General features: G+C 33.0%; 1 protein-coding gene across 11 annotated transcripts in view; it reads left to right on the top strand.

The window, feature by feature from the left end:
* The window catches only part of LOC127735899 (G-protein coupled receptor dmsr-1-like), a 39,092-nt gene extending 30,423 nt beyond the window's left edge, over positions 1 to 8,669 (top strand). For 2 of the 11 annotated variants that reach the window (XM_052246322.1, XM_052246321.1), the window contains exon 2: positions 3,682 to 8,669. In XM_052246322.1, coding sequence (XP_052102282.1) covers positions 3,746 to 4,972 — 1,227 coding nt within the window. In that variant the 5' untranslated portion in view covers positions 3,682 to 3,745 and the 3' untranslated portion in view covers positions 4,973 to 8,669. The remainder of the gene's footprint in view (positions 1 to 3,681) is intronic. The other 9 variants (XR_007998643.1, XR_007998649.1, XR_007998648.1 and 6 more) reach the window with 9 other exon arrangements.
* The last annotated feature ends 5,292 nt before the right edge of the window (positions 8,670 to 13,961 follow it).

The raw sequence follows: 13,961 nt of genomic DNA, 5'->3' as shown, positions 1-13,961 counted from the left end.
CGATCACGTCATTTCTCATTATTTTATATTTGATGCAATTGTTGTTACATATAAGTTTATATCAATGTCTATATATGTACATGAGACATGAGTATTCTGTCCAGTAAAGGTGGCACGGTAGTATTTCCTGGCCCATAGGGATAATGATAGCCTTTTTAGAATTTTCACCACTTTTTAACACTCCCCAAGAATCAACATGAACAGTTAATTGAAGTACTTTCATTATAATATTCAGAAATAAATGTGAGTATGTATGATATAAAAATAAGGAGATGTGGTATGATTGCCAATGAGATAACTATCCACCAAAGTTCAAATGAAGTTGATGTAAGCAATTATAGGCAAACGTACGGCCTTCAGCAATGAGAAAAATCCATACCGTATGGTCGGCTATAAAAGGCCCCGACATGAAAAATATGAAACAATTCAATTGACAAAATTAACTGCCTATTTTTTAACAGACCAATTTACGAAAAACAAATATGACATACATGAACCAACTACAACCACTGAACTACAGGTTCCTGACTTGGGACAGCCACATATAGAATGATGACCGATTACTTTTTCTGCTATTTTTATAAACCTAAGACAACTAGTGCTTTTATGTCTTTTATCGTGCAGTGAATACAAAATTATCAAAAATCATTTTCCCCTGCATGTATGTAAAATTATTTCATATTTATCATATAATACTGTATTTTTGTCCAATCACAGTGTTCAGATACATTGACCTAAGTAGGGACCTAGTTCTCGGAATGTAAATACTATCGTGCCACCTTTACAGGGAAGATTTGATTCTTTATTTCATTTGAAATCCACAGTTCGTACAGTACTTTTTCTTGTCGTACAGGCTTAATTAAGTATTTACGACGATTAATAGTAATCGTGTAGTAATGTTGGTTCAGTCGGCATTATGGAAATGACCAAGATCTTTGTGCAGGCATCATTACAATTTACAGAACTCTGTACACCCAAATAAAACTAAATTAAAATGTCTTTGAGGTAATAATAGAATTGAAAATTCTGCATTGTTGAAAATTGTTGATTGAAGATTACGAAAAGAAATAAAATCTAAAAAGTAATCAGCATTTATATTGAGTAATTTCTTCATTATCTTGCGGAATCTATGCTTTGATATTTTAACGTAGAGTATTTTACCGTTGATTGGCGTTCTACATATTTTTTTCTTATAAGTTGATTTTAAATATAATGAAAATGAAAACGAATAACTTTTCATTTTCAGTAATTTATTTCACAAATATTTTTAATAACCTTTTTTTACTTATATCCCGTTTCTTTAATTTTAAATTAAAGTTACATTTGATGAAAAGTTGTTTTTTTCGTTCATCCATACTATCGATGTAAAAGATTGGAAAAGTAAATATTCCTTAGACACACAGATTTATCCATAAAGGTGAAGAAAACAAAACCTGACACTGCATCATATGAAGACGGCATACTGTCCTGAAATTGACACCAGATGGTCATACGAACATGAAATTTTCAATTTCTTGCGAAGATGACCCCGAACTTGGTCAACAGCCAAACAACAACCGAAGTAAGTCCGATGCCTACAGAAGGTCACACGATGGCACCAGAACCACACACACGGAGGGCAAAATAAACACACAAATTCAACACAAAAATGAACCTTCGCAATTCTTTTTGACAATTTTTTGGCGTGCCAAAGATTTTGCTACCGTTCACGAAATTGCTGCCGAAGCCTGAGAAACTGGGAAAGTCAACCGGCGGTCATATATACGATGGCCTTAAGATGCCCTCACGGATGGCGCGATGTTTTTACGATCGGATCCGAATTTGAACATTTCCTGCATCGTGTGTCCATCTTGTGTCAATTTTGGGACAGTGTGTCGCAGGCAATGTATATAATGGTTGTAAATACCTTTAAGTTTGTCCTTTGGATAGTTGCCACATTTTTATTTTTGTATCATTATTATAAAATGATAAAAAGGGATGTCATTCATATTGTTGGACAGCAACCAAACGACAAAAATCCATAAAACATTTTGACGCCAATATACATTTTGTTCGTTATTTAACAATAGATAGATTTTAAATCGCCTCGAGTTTTGAACATAGTCGTTAACTTTTTAAATGTAATTTGGAATGTTAGCTTCAAATTCAGTAACACGTCATGCTGGCTGACAGGTCAAGAAACTTTTGTTGGGGTGAGGGGTTGTGACTGTAGATACATTTTAGTGTATTATAAATCTATAAATGCAGCATCCACTTCTTACCTTAGCTGTATTTGGCAAAACCTTTCGACATTTTAGGTCCTCAATGCTCTTCCTCCTTTATTTGTTTTTTTTTTATTCGAGCGTCATTGATGAGTCTTTTGTAGACGGAACGCGCGTCTGAGGTACAATATTTTAATCCTTGTATCTATGATGAGTTTATTTTTCAATCTGTTAAGAAATTGTTTATTTTTCTATTTCGTATTGAATCAAACTTCAAATCAAGTTGTAATAGAAAGAAAAAAAACATGGTACATTAAAAATTGAGCGATAGTAATTTTTGGAGTATGGCTAAAATTGAATTTTAGGATCGTGATTGGTTTGTTAAATAGAAGGAAATAGACAAAATGCCAATAATACATGTCACTAAAAACTAAAATTGCATTGTTTAATCATTTGACATTCTGTATGAAATTTGATGATAAATTTAAATCAATTTAAACCTACATGTAGAGTTTTAAAAGAAAGTAGGAAAAGTCAAAATTGTCTTAAATAATTGCAAGATATATGAAAAGGTCTCATTCTTTTATAATGAAAACAGAAAATTGTGTTTGCCCAAATAAACCTGCCAATTTCCTCGATAACTTGTGACTGTAGTAAAAAGATCGTGATATTTTCAGAGGACAAATATTATAAAACTGACTTATTTTTTATGTAAAATCTGTTATGATCTTCTGATACAATCATAAAGCTTTTTAGTGCAGGAGGCAAATACGAGTGGGTGAATAAAATGTTGGATTTGGTGTTACAAGAATTTTATTCAAACTATGAAATGTAACTTCTTTAGTTGTAAATTAGCATTGATATTATGTCTCATATAAGAGTACATTCAATCGACGTGACTTATACATCAATTCAACATTACTTCAGTTGTCAAGGTAATTGCTAATCATCTTGCGATTGCTGCATAAATCATCTATAATTATAAGCTCTCAATAAAAATCAAATTACTTTATTGCATTATTTTACGACATGCATTTTCTGTCAGAATCAATTAAGTTATTTTATAGTCAGACTTTACTTACAATCCGATTTAGCACTCACACCTGTTCAAATGCTGAGTGTTGCCAATGATTTTTAATGGAATGGTGGTATACCTCCTTGCATTAGATGTAAAGAGAATTAAAATAAACTATGTAAACCTGACCTTCTTTTTGACATAAAATAACTGTTGATGACGTTCAAAGGGGCATTGTGCATCATGAATAATACCATATTTCCATTAACAGGTCAACACTCGCCATGGAATTAAGTATTTCCGTACTATTCTCTAACCAGACTTGATTTATAATGGTTCAAACTTATCTCTATCTGTCCTGATTGGGGTTAAATGATAAATAAATTACATTAGTTATGTATGGATTTTAAGATGTTGTTTGAGATTTATTGCAAATTTTTCAATCCAACATTCTCTATTTTTCAGATTTCAAGATTACAGAAGTAATCATGTGACATTGAAACATATATAAAGAAACCTGAGCGACAAGATGTCTGTGACAATTTCAAACATCACGTCAATTGTGACGTCATCAATGAACACAACCGAAAGAATAAATACGACATCGGTTACGTGTACTCCCGGGGCCATGCTATTCACTAGCGTTAATAGTTCGTCACTTACCCCGTTACAAGTATTTGGAGTTGCCTATGCCTACTTACATGGATACATCAGTATTTGTGTTTGCCTTTTTGGTTTCATGGCAAACATGGCTAACATTATAGTATTGACAAGGAAAAATATGATTTCATCGACAAATTTTATTTTAACATGGCTAGCTATAGCGGATTTATTTACAATGCTTGATTACTTCCCTTTTGCAGTGCATTTTTACATCCTGAAAGATGTGGATTTACCCCCATTGTACACTCGAGGCTACGGTTGGATTTGTTTTCTTCTGTTCCATGGCAGCTTCAGCATTTGTTGTCACACAATAGCAATATGGCTGACAATAGCTCTGGCTATTTTTAGATTTTTGTATATATGGTTTCCAACAAGAGGTAGCACCTTGTGTTCACTGGATCATGCTCAAATCGTAATTGTTGTAATAATTGTTAGTACAATTATTTTCACAATACCTAACGTTATTGCAAACGACTTTGATTTTTTGGATGTATGCGATAAATCCATAAATACAACAAATAAAAGTACTGTGATATCTCAAGGGGACAGGATATACCACTGGAAACTCCGACAAGAAAATGCCTTCTTTCGCTTTAACGAATCTTTAAACTTTTTTGTACAAGCCAGCCTGATGAAGATAATTCCATGTATAATGCTGACACTTCTGACAATCTTGCTTGTTGTGGCCATGCATCGAGCATACAAAAGACGAATGGCTTTAAAGAACAAGGGTAAGAAAGAGGACACGGACAAGCACAATGAACACAACCGCACTACGTTAATGTTGCTAGCAGTTGTGGTTTTGTTCCTAATTACAGAACTACCACAAGGTATCATGACAATTCTCAACATAGTTGATATTGAAAGATTTTACGAAAGTGTTTATATGCCTCTCGGTGACTTATTTGACATTACGGCATTGTGTAATAACGCGATTAATTTTGTCTTATACTGTACGATGAGCACACAATTCAGAGAAACTTTTCGTCAAACATTCTGTAGTTGTTGCCCAAAAATTCGTCCAGGATGGAGAAAAATGGGTGTGGCACACGCTGAAAGGAATGGAGCTACAGTTACAACTACTCATGTATAATTATAGAAGTTTTTCCGTCATTTAAAATTACAACAAATATTTTGACACATGAATTTTTCAGCATTTGTGAGCAAAGACAAAAATGGTCGTGACTGCATAGATTTATAATTGTTTACATTAAATGCATATTTTTGCCTCAAACCGGTCACAACCCTCTTTGTATATATTATTAATATGTCGCTAAAACCGAATAAGTACATGTATAGGCATTTTATTTTCGAGAAATTCGTTAAATACAGAAAATTTCTATGGATATGCTAAAATAATTTTAATTTTTTTTTGTAAACCAAACAAGATAACAAGACACCAGGAACTACTCTGGTGGGGACAAGAGATCGGTGTATATGTACTTTATACAGAACAGGTTCGACATAACACCCTCATCTGTCCTTTATACAGAATAGGTTCGACATAACACCCCCATCTGTCCTTTATACAGAACAGGTTCGACATAATACCCCATCTGTCCTTTATACAGAACAGGTTCGACGTAACACCCCATCTGTCCTTTATAAAGAACAGGTTCGACATAACACCCCCATCTGTCCTTTATACAGAACAGGTTCGACATAACACCCCCATCTGTCCTTTATACAGAACAGGTTCGACATAACACCCCCATCTGTCCTTTATATTTAACCGTCACGTACTTTTCATTTTTGTGTTATAAAAATGAAAGCAACATATAGTAAATGATCGAGCACTGTGTAGAAGGTTATATCCACACTCATCTGTTATTATACGTCACCTTTAATGATTAGATAAGTATATTAGTTGTTTCTCTTTTAACCACTGTTCTTAAAGGGTGGTCAATCTATTTTACATATTTATTATTTACTGATCTGTCGACTTATGGCTTGAGAATGTGATAAAATAATTTCAATCAAAAGAAATATTCAAAATAGAATGTAGTTGATCATCTATCCGTGAACTAGAACTCTGAATATATCTACAGATGTTGCTACAAACCAACTTCAAAACTATTTTATACTAAAATACTTCTGTTTCAAGATTACCAAAATTACAGACTTTATTATAATTACAAGTTACACATTTAATTTATTTTCAAATATATATTAAAACTATTCTTTATTTTATATTTATTATCATTATCTTTGTTTTTTTGAAAAGTGAAAATAAAACGAATTTATACCGGTAAACAATGTCAAATATGCAATAGTGTAGATTCATGTTAACTTTTCTTTGTCAAAGTCTTTTAGCGTGAATAACTAAGATATTTGTTTAAGTATTAGATACACCTTGGGATCGTTAGCTCCGAATGGGTGTATCTAATTTACACAAAGATATTATTGTCAATGTAGAATGATAGTTTTCAATAATTTTGAAGAGGAATTCTCAGCGATTTGATAATATGTTATTGAAAAGCATGATAAATGCAGGGTACCTGATTTCATTTATCGACATCTTGGTGATAGTATTACAATAGGTAATTGACCAATACACGTTAAGAAGTAGAAAGTTAAAGTAATTTTCAGGTTAAAGCTTATAACTTTGCACATAAACTGTTTACCCGATATTATTCCCGCACACTTTTGGCATCAAGTTGTTATGGCAAATTGCAGACGTTGAAAATGTAAGATTCTTTTTGCTCATACATTTAGTTTATAAATCAGTTAGGCTATTGTACTTAATTCAGTACATTGTAGTTTTGTGCCTTGCAAAATCCTGCAACCTATTGGCTGTAAAATATAACTTTATAGCTTATAAAACTAATGTAAGTATTAATCATTCTCTACTGATGTATCATATACATGTTATTTCTTTTCAAATATTTATAAATGTGGTTAAAAATATTAACCTAAATGCTACGCACAAGCCTTACAATGCACATATAGATTGATATCTTTCCATCAAATCGTTTCGGGGGTTTCTTTTTAGTTCTCAGGAGTTTTAAATGCAGGATTGATTGGAATAGCTATGTTTAGATAATACATTATTTTGCATAAACCAGAATTGTATATAATCGTATTTGCTGTTGTCGTAGTGGTGCCTTGATAATAAGTAATATAAGTTAACATCCCAGTGAAGAATTTTGATTACTTTGTAAATTTATAAACTATACAGCGTAAATAATCTTGATAAGTTTAGTTAGTTATAATAATTAAAAAGAAAAGGCTTTGTTTTTTATATTGAAGATATTAGTTAGACGTGCATAGGGAATTTGCTTCGAATCATGTAAAATACTATGTCTTTTAATATGTCAAAATTATTATTATAAAAGAGGTGTGTTAAAAAATCTTAATAGATTTAGAAGTTGAATCATCCTATCATCTTCATGAAACCTTTGTTAAATCCATTCTGATAAGTTGAAATCTAAATCCTTGTTCGAACAGATATAGAAATTCAAATTAAAAACGTATTTTGCATTTTAAAAAATAGCCCTCGAAATTAAGCCTGAACTATTTGTCACTGGACGTTAAAGAAAAAAAAAACCAATCAATTCCAAACAATCATGTTTATTTACAATTGTTAAATATCACAGGAATTTCAAGTTACTAACTTTGATTCCACTAATCTAATCTTACACCGGTCGACCTGATCACATTTGAAAAAAATCACTTTTGATATTACGTCAAATATTTTATTATTATGTGATTTTTATAACTTCGTAACAGTAGATCAATGATCAGTTGCAATGAATAACTTGGTAAACAACGTCCAAATGCAACTTCAAAACTGGGTTACAAAAATATAAGGCACTGTTCGTGTTGATTACAAAAATGCAAATGATTTTAGGCATATTGAATATTGATTCATTTAACAAAATAATTTCAGCAGATGTAAGATTTAATCAAGAATGAAGGACATATACGAGTGGCACTAATATTCAAGATTATCCAATTCAGATAAATAGATTTTTCACAAAATGACCGTTAAACAATAAAGTAAGGAAGTTGACACAGTGGAAGTTTCTAAAATATCATTTATTTTTGTATGATTTTCTTTCTTTTATAGGCTAACACAAGTTAAGGATATTATTAAGATTTATCTGTTTTATTTTGTGTGCAGTTTCTCTTAGAAAAGACAACATTATAAATAACAATTTGATTCCTAGTTAATAAAAGGAGATGTTGGGCATACTTCTGTAATATATAGACACACAAGGACAACCAAATCTATGTGTAGATAGTAGATGACTAATGTGAATTAAACGGCATCACACAAAAGCTATAGTTCATGTTTATATCTTGTATTAAACCTTTTGAACATATATCTTGTTACGATTCTTTTCTTATTGGAATGATCTGTTACTGGTAGTTATATTTCAATGCTCTGACTATTAAATGCGACAAACATTTTATCAATTCTACTTACATGTACAGACAGGTTCAAAAGCTGCCAAATTAATTGAAAAATAAGGTATTATTTAGATATATCGCAATATTGAAGTTCTATTTCTGTCCTTTATTTTCAGAATATATAAAACGTTTAAGCATGAAAAATGTCTGTATTCTTTTAAAGTAAAAGATTGAAACCTTTATGCAGAAACTTTTATATTTTCTGTTTGCCAGTCTTTACTGTGTATATTATAATAGTGTATTCACTGTAGAAATATCCATAATTAATATCATTCTATTTCAAGATTACAAACACATATTCGAATGTATCACACAAATATTTTAACAACATATTATTCAAATAGTCATGAATTAAGCAATAAAGATATTTAAAATCGTTAGTTTGTCCTTTTGTATTGGTCCTTTGATTATATGACCGTTTGAAATGAGATGACAATCACACAAAATTGATTTTCTTAGATGAGTCTGTAAATATTACTTAAATAGCTGATATCGTCAACACTAAAAAGTGCCATCTTTACCGCGAAATACAGTCTCCTCGACTTTAATGGAAAAAAGAGTATTCGATGCAATCTGATGCAACGCTATACATCACCGTATCAAATGTGAAGCTTTTAACGGTTTAGTGTGTAATTGTGTTCAGTATAGGAAATAAAACTGATATCGAAGCCATTAATGCTATCTAATTGAAAATACCCATGATACTGCTATCTCAGAAACATCTCTTTGTTCTAGGTGCAAACATGCATATACAAAAGCACAACAGGTACATTTTGATCAACTAAAAAACAAATACATGCATATACCTATAAATTGTATCTTTATGTGATCTGAGGACCTACTTTGACATGTTCATTGATATTTTGCATGCTATAGTATACCTAGGATGTCCCAAAGGTGTGTTCGGAGAGATAAGTTTATTTAGTACATTGCGATGGTGTGTGCTGAACCTGTATAAGCAAACTAGTAATTAAAAAATCATTAAATAGTTTAACAGTTGAAATCAAAGAGCAGGATTCTTAGATTTTTTATTTGATTTCAACTAGCAAACGATTATGAAAATTGGCACGATACACAAAAGAACCGAACTAAAAAATCGGGAAAGCTCTGAACATTGAAAATACTAAACATTTTAAAACGAAAAACCGAAATGTCGTGATACCTTTGTCGTGAAACGCGCTTCTGGCATACACAAATTTAAGCCTAGTTTCAATGATGAGTTTATTTGTTGAAATTATTTGTTTTGGTTTATTGGTACCTATAATATTTAAAAGCAAAACACATACCTTTTCTGTAAACGCATGCTCCGTTCATTGAGACCGCATATGTTGATCTATGGATTTCTCATTACATTTATTGAGTTACCAGTGACAAAATTCTTCGGCAGGCTCTCGAGACTGCATGGAACAAGAAAATAAATTGGTGTTTGGAATACATGAAGCATTACAATCAAGATTATACATATGTGTTTGTAATCATTTTAAGAAGGGTACTGTCTAAGACAATATAAAATTATAGTCGTATACAGTCGTTTGTTTCATCAACACAGAAATATTATGATAGGAGACATATTTTCATTTTGTTCCAATCTTACATCTCGATCATTACTGTACACTGCAAACAATGGGTATAAACTATATGACAATATTACGACTGTCATATCAGGAGTAGAATCTCACGGAACACCTCTCTTCTAATGCCAGATGTGCTAATATTTATGTTTAAGTACCAGCCCTGTTTAAGCACCAGCCCTGTTTAAGCACCAGCCCTGTTTAAGTACTAGTACCAGTCATGTTTAAGTACCAGCCCTGTTTAAGTACCCGTCCTGTTTAAGTACCCGCCTTGTTTTAGTACCAGCCCTGTTTAAGTACCAGCCCTGTTTAAGTACCAGGCCTGTTTAAGTACCAGCCCTGTTTAAGTACCAGCCCTGTTTCAAGCAGGATTCGTGTAGTGTTTTGTCGACTGTTAGTTTGTTTTGTTTGATAATTTTTTGTATTTTGTATTTTTTGTTTAATTTGTATCATCTGCTTCTCCGCTAAGCACGCGTCATTTAAGGAGTTAGAGCGAAGATTGGTCGGTTCGGAGTCCGAATAATGTTGCTGGGTAGGGTGACATATCTTCTTGCGGATTGTTACTTGTTAAACTAGCACATTAAAAATCCGTCCCAGCTTACGGTCTGGTACAAAGCAGAGTTCATATTCATGTATATGCATCAAATTTGCCACTGGATGTTAAACGACCATCCATCCTTCTATCATTTGTATTATATTAACTCTGTTCGAAAATGTTTCTGTATGGTTTGTTTTTCTCATATTTACTTCTCCATTTCGACCTCAGTAATTGGCATAAGTACATTTTTGTAAGCACTTTACAGTACGCACTGAATAGCCTCTTTGAAGAAAAAATATAAACGTCGCTTAAATAAAATATCCTAAAAATTGTGAGACAAGCCGTAAGTAGTGATATGCAATATGCAGTCAATCTCTTTGTTCGGGGATAAAAAATTCTTAATTAAGAAGGTTTTTTCTAGATTAATTTCTTCTCTCTTTTCATTCACAAAATCAATGGCAATCTCCTGAATGAAAAGAAACTAACGGAACACCTCTCTTCTAATGCCAGATGTGCTAATATTTATGTTTAAGTACCAGCCCTGTTTAAGTACCAGCCCTGTTTAAGCACCAGCCCTGTTTAAGTACCAGCCCTGTTTAAGTACCCACCCAGTTTTAGTACCAGGCCTATTTAAGTACCAGCCCTGTTTAAGTACCAGGCCTGTTTAAGTACCAGGCCTGTTTAAGTACCAGCCCTGTTTAAGTACCAGCCCTGTTTCAAGCAGGATTCGTGTAGTGTTTTGTCGACTGTTAGTTTGTTTTGTTTGATAATTTTTTGTATTTTTTTTTTTTTTTAATTTGTATCATCTGCTTCTCCGCTAAGCACGCGTCATTTAAGGAATTAGAGCGAAGATTGGTCGGTTCGGAGTCCGAATAATGTGCCCGGGTAGGGTGACATATCTTCTTGCGGATTGTTACTTGTTAAACTAGCACATTAAAAATCCGTCCCAGCTTACGGTCTGGTACAAAGCAGAGTTCATATTCATGTATATGCATCAAATTTGCCACTGGATGTTAAACAACCATCCATCCTTCTATCCTTCTATCATTTGTATTATATTAACTCTGTTCGAAAATGCTTCTGTATGGTTTGTTTTTCTCATTTTTCTTCTCCATTTCGACCTCAGTAATTAGTACATTTTTGTAAGCACTTTACAGTACGAACTGAATAGCCTCTTTGAAGGAAAAATATAAACGTCGCTTGAATAAAATATCCTAAAAATTGTGAGACAAGCCGTAAGTAGTGATATGCAATATGCAGTCAATCTCTTTGTTCGGGGATATACAAATTCTTAATTAAGAAGTTTTTTCTAGATTAATTCCTTCTCTCTTTTCATTCACAAAATCAATGGCAATCTCCTGAATGAAAAGAAACTAACGGAAAGCATAAAGCACTCTAACAGGACATAAACGATGGTGTCAGAAAATAGAAGCCATAGATCAAACTGTTGTTACAAGTTTAATCAAATGGTTTTCATTACCACCAGTTTTATACACATGTCAACTTTATCAGGTCAAAAGGTTAACTGTATATACAAGATAAGAGACTTTATTCGAAAGTCAAAAACAAGATAGAAATAAACAAGTAAGGAACCAGTCGATGAAGCAATCGCAGCGAAAACACGGACGATAATAATGTTTTTTAAACGAGTTGATAATAGGATGGTCTTGTAATAACGAGCTAGAAAGTATGTATTTGGACTGCTTATCGGATGGAATGTTCAAGGTAATGTATTATAAAGAACCCTGCATTCACTCTCTAAAATAATCATGGTTACTAGTATATGTATCATTGTCCTATAATGCTATCAAATACAAACTGTAATCATTGTGAGAAGTTGATTGAGACCCCAAAATCTGGTGTTGAATTGAAGAAGCAGAAGGGTAACTTCATGTGATTTATGAATAACATGTCCACCCAGAAACCCTTACCACAATCTTAACCTCTAACCGATCTTATTACTTATTACCAGAATGAATTTGGAATTTACGAAAGAAACAAGAAGAGTGAGTCGACCGATGTTTCTGAAATTTCTCACTCTAATGACCTTCCTCCCTCATACTAATGACCTTCTTCCCTTTTACTTATGACCTTCCCCCATCACACTAATGACCTTTCTCCCTCATACTAATGACCTTTTTGGGGTTTTTTTTTATTAAAGACTGACATCGGAAGTTTTATTGACTTTGGAACTTTACATTAACATTCAAAAACTACACTCAGACTTAATATAATGCGGGTTATGGAAATGTGGTTACCTGGATTTTTCCCACTCGTAATAAGAGTGGCGTCCGTTGCAAGGCATAATGATCAGTAAAATTCCAGTCCTATTTTTCAGTGACAATCTCGCTCTTCATCCTGGTCGACCAAATTTGCAGATCATACCGTTTTGATTTATGGTTAACTTATTCTCTTCCTAAATATACTCGAAATATTTGCCACGGGACGTTGAGTCAACAAAAATCAACCAATCAATCAAACACTTTTTCCTGTTTATCTTCATACTAGTCTGCAATCATTGTGTGGATATCAGGAATATAATCTTTAATCTAGAGGATCCAAGGAGTATGTATCGCCAAACGAGCATTTTTTGATAAAACTGATACAATGTAATTCCAATTGTCCCTGGCAAAATTACAAAATTTGGGTAAAAATCAGTCTTAAAGGGCAATTACTCCTATTTTGATTTTCTTCATGTTGACTTATTTTTAGATATTACTTTGCTGATTATTTTTGTTATTTTATATTGCTTTCAACCTAATCAGTTATAACAAAGTGAATGTCCTTCTTCTCTCACTCTAATGACCTTCCTCCCTCACACTAATGACCTTTCTCCCTCATACTAATGACCATCTTCCCTCATATAAATTAATTCCCTGGTTTACTCAAAGGACCTTCCTTCACACTCATGACCATTCTAGCTCAAACATATGACCTTCATCTTTCATACTAATTACCTCCCTCATTACTCTCATACTAATTACCTCCCTCATTAATGTAAATGACCTTCATACTGATGACCTTCATCCCTCACTTAAATAACCTTCCATCCTCACACTAATGGTTTTCTCCCTCACAGTAATGACCTCCCTCACTAATGCTAATGACCTTCCTCCCTCACTTTCATGAGATTCCGCCCTAATACTAATGACCTTCCTCCCTCACACTTTCTACCTTCGTCTCTCATACTAATGACCTTCATCCCTCATACTTATGACCTTCCTCCTTACTCTTATAAAAAAATTCAAAAAGTACTGACCTTCTTATCCTTCACTTTTGACCTTCCTCCCTCACACTTATGACTTTCCTCCCCAACACTCGTGACCTTCCTCCCTCACACGTATGACCTTCCTCCCTCATACCAATAACTTTCCTTCCTTACACATATCTCTGTTTTCCTGTTGTACATTCTGTACTTATCTAAGTCTTCAGTCTAAAAATAACAGAAAAAAACAACGATAACTTTTGGTCACTTGTGTCTTATAAATTTTGACTTTTGCTCACATTGAAATTGCACAATTAATGAGCATATGTACTTTCCAATTAAGTAACATGTATCT

This window comes from Mytilus californianus, unplaced genomic scaffold (genome assembly GCF_021869535.1).
Source record: "Mytilus californianus isolate M0D057914Y unplaced genomic scaffold, xbMytCali1.0.p SCAF_3, whole genome shotgun sequence".
NCBI classification, from domain to species: Eukaryota; Metazoa; Mollusca; class Bivalvia; order Mytilida; family Mytilidae; genus Mytilus; species Mytilus californianus.
The sequence above is the reverse complement of the archived record's forward strand: the minus strand, read 5'-3'. Positions and strand labels throughout refer to the sequence as shown.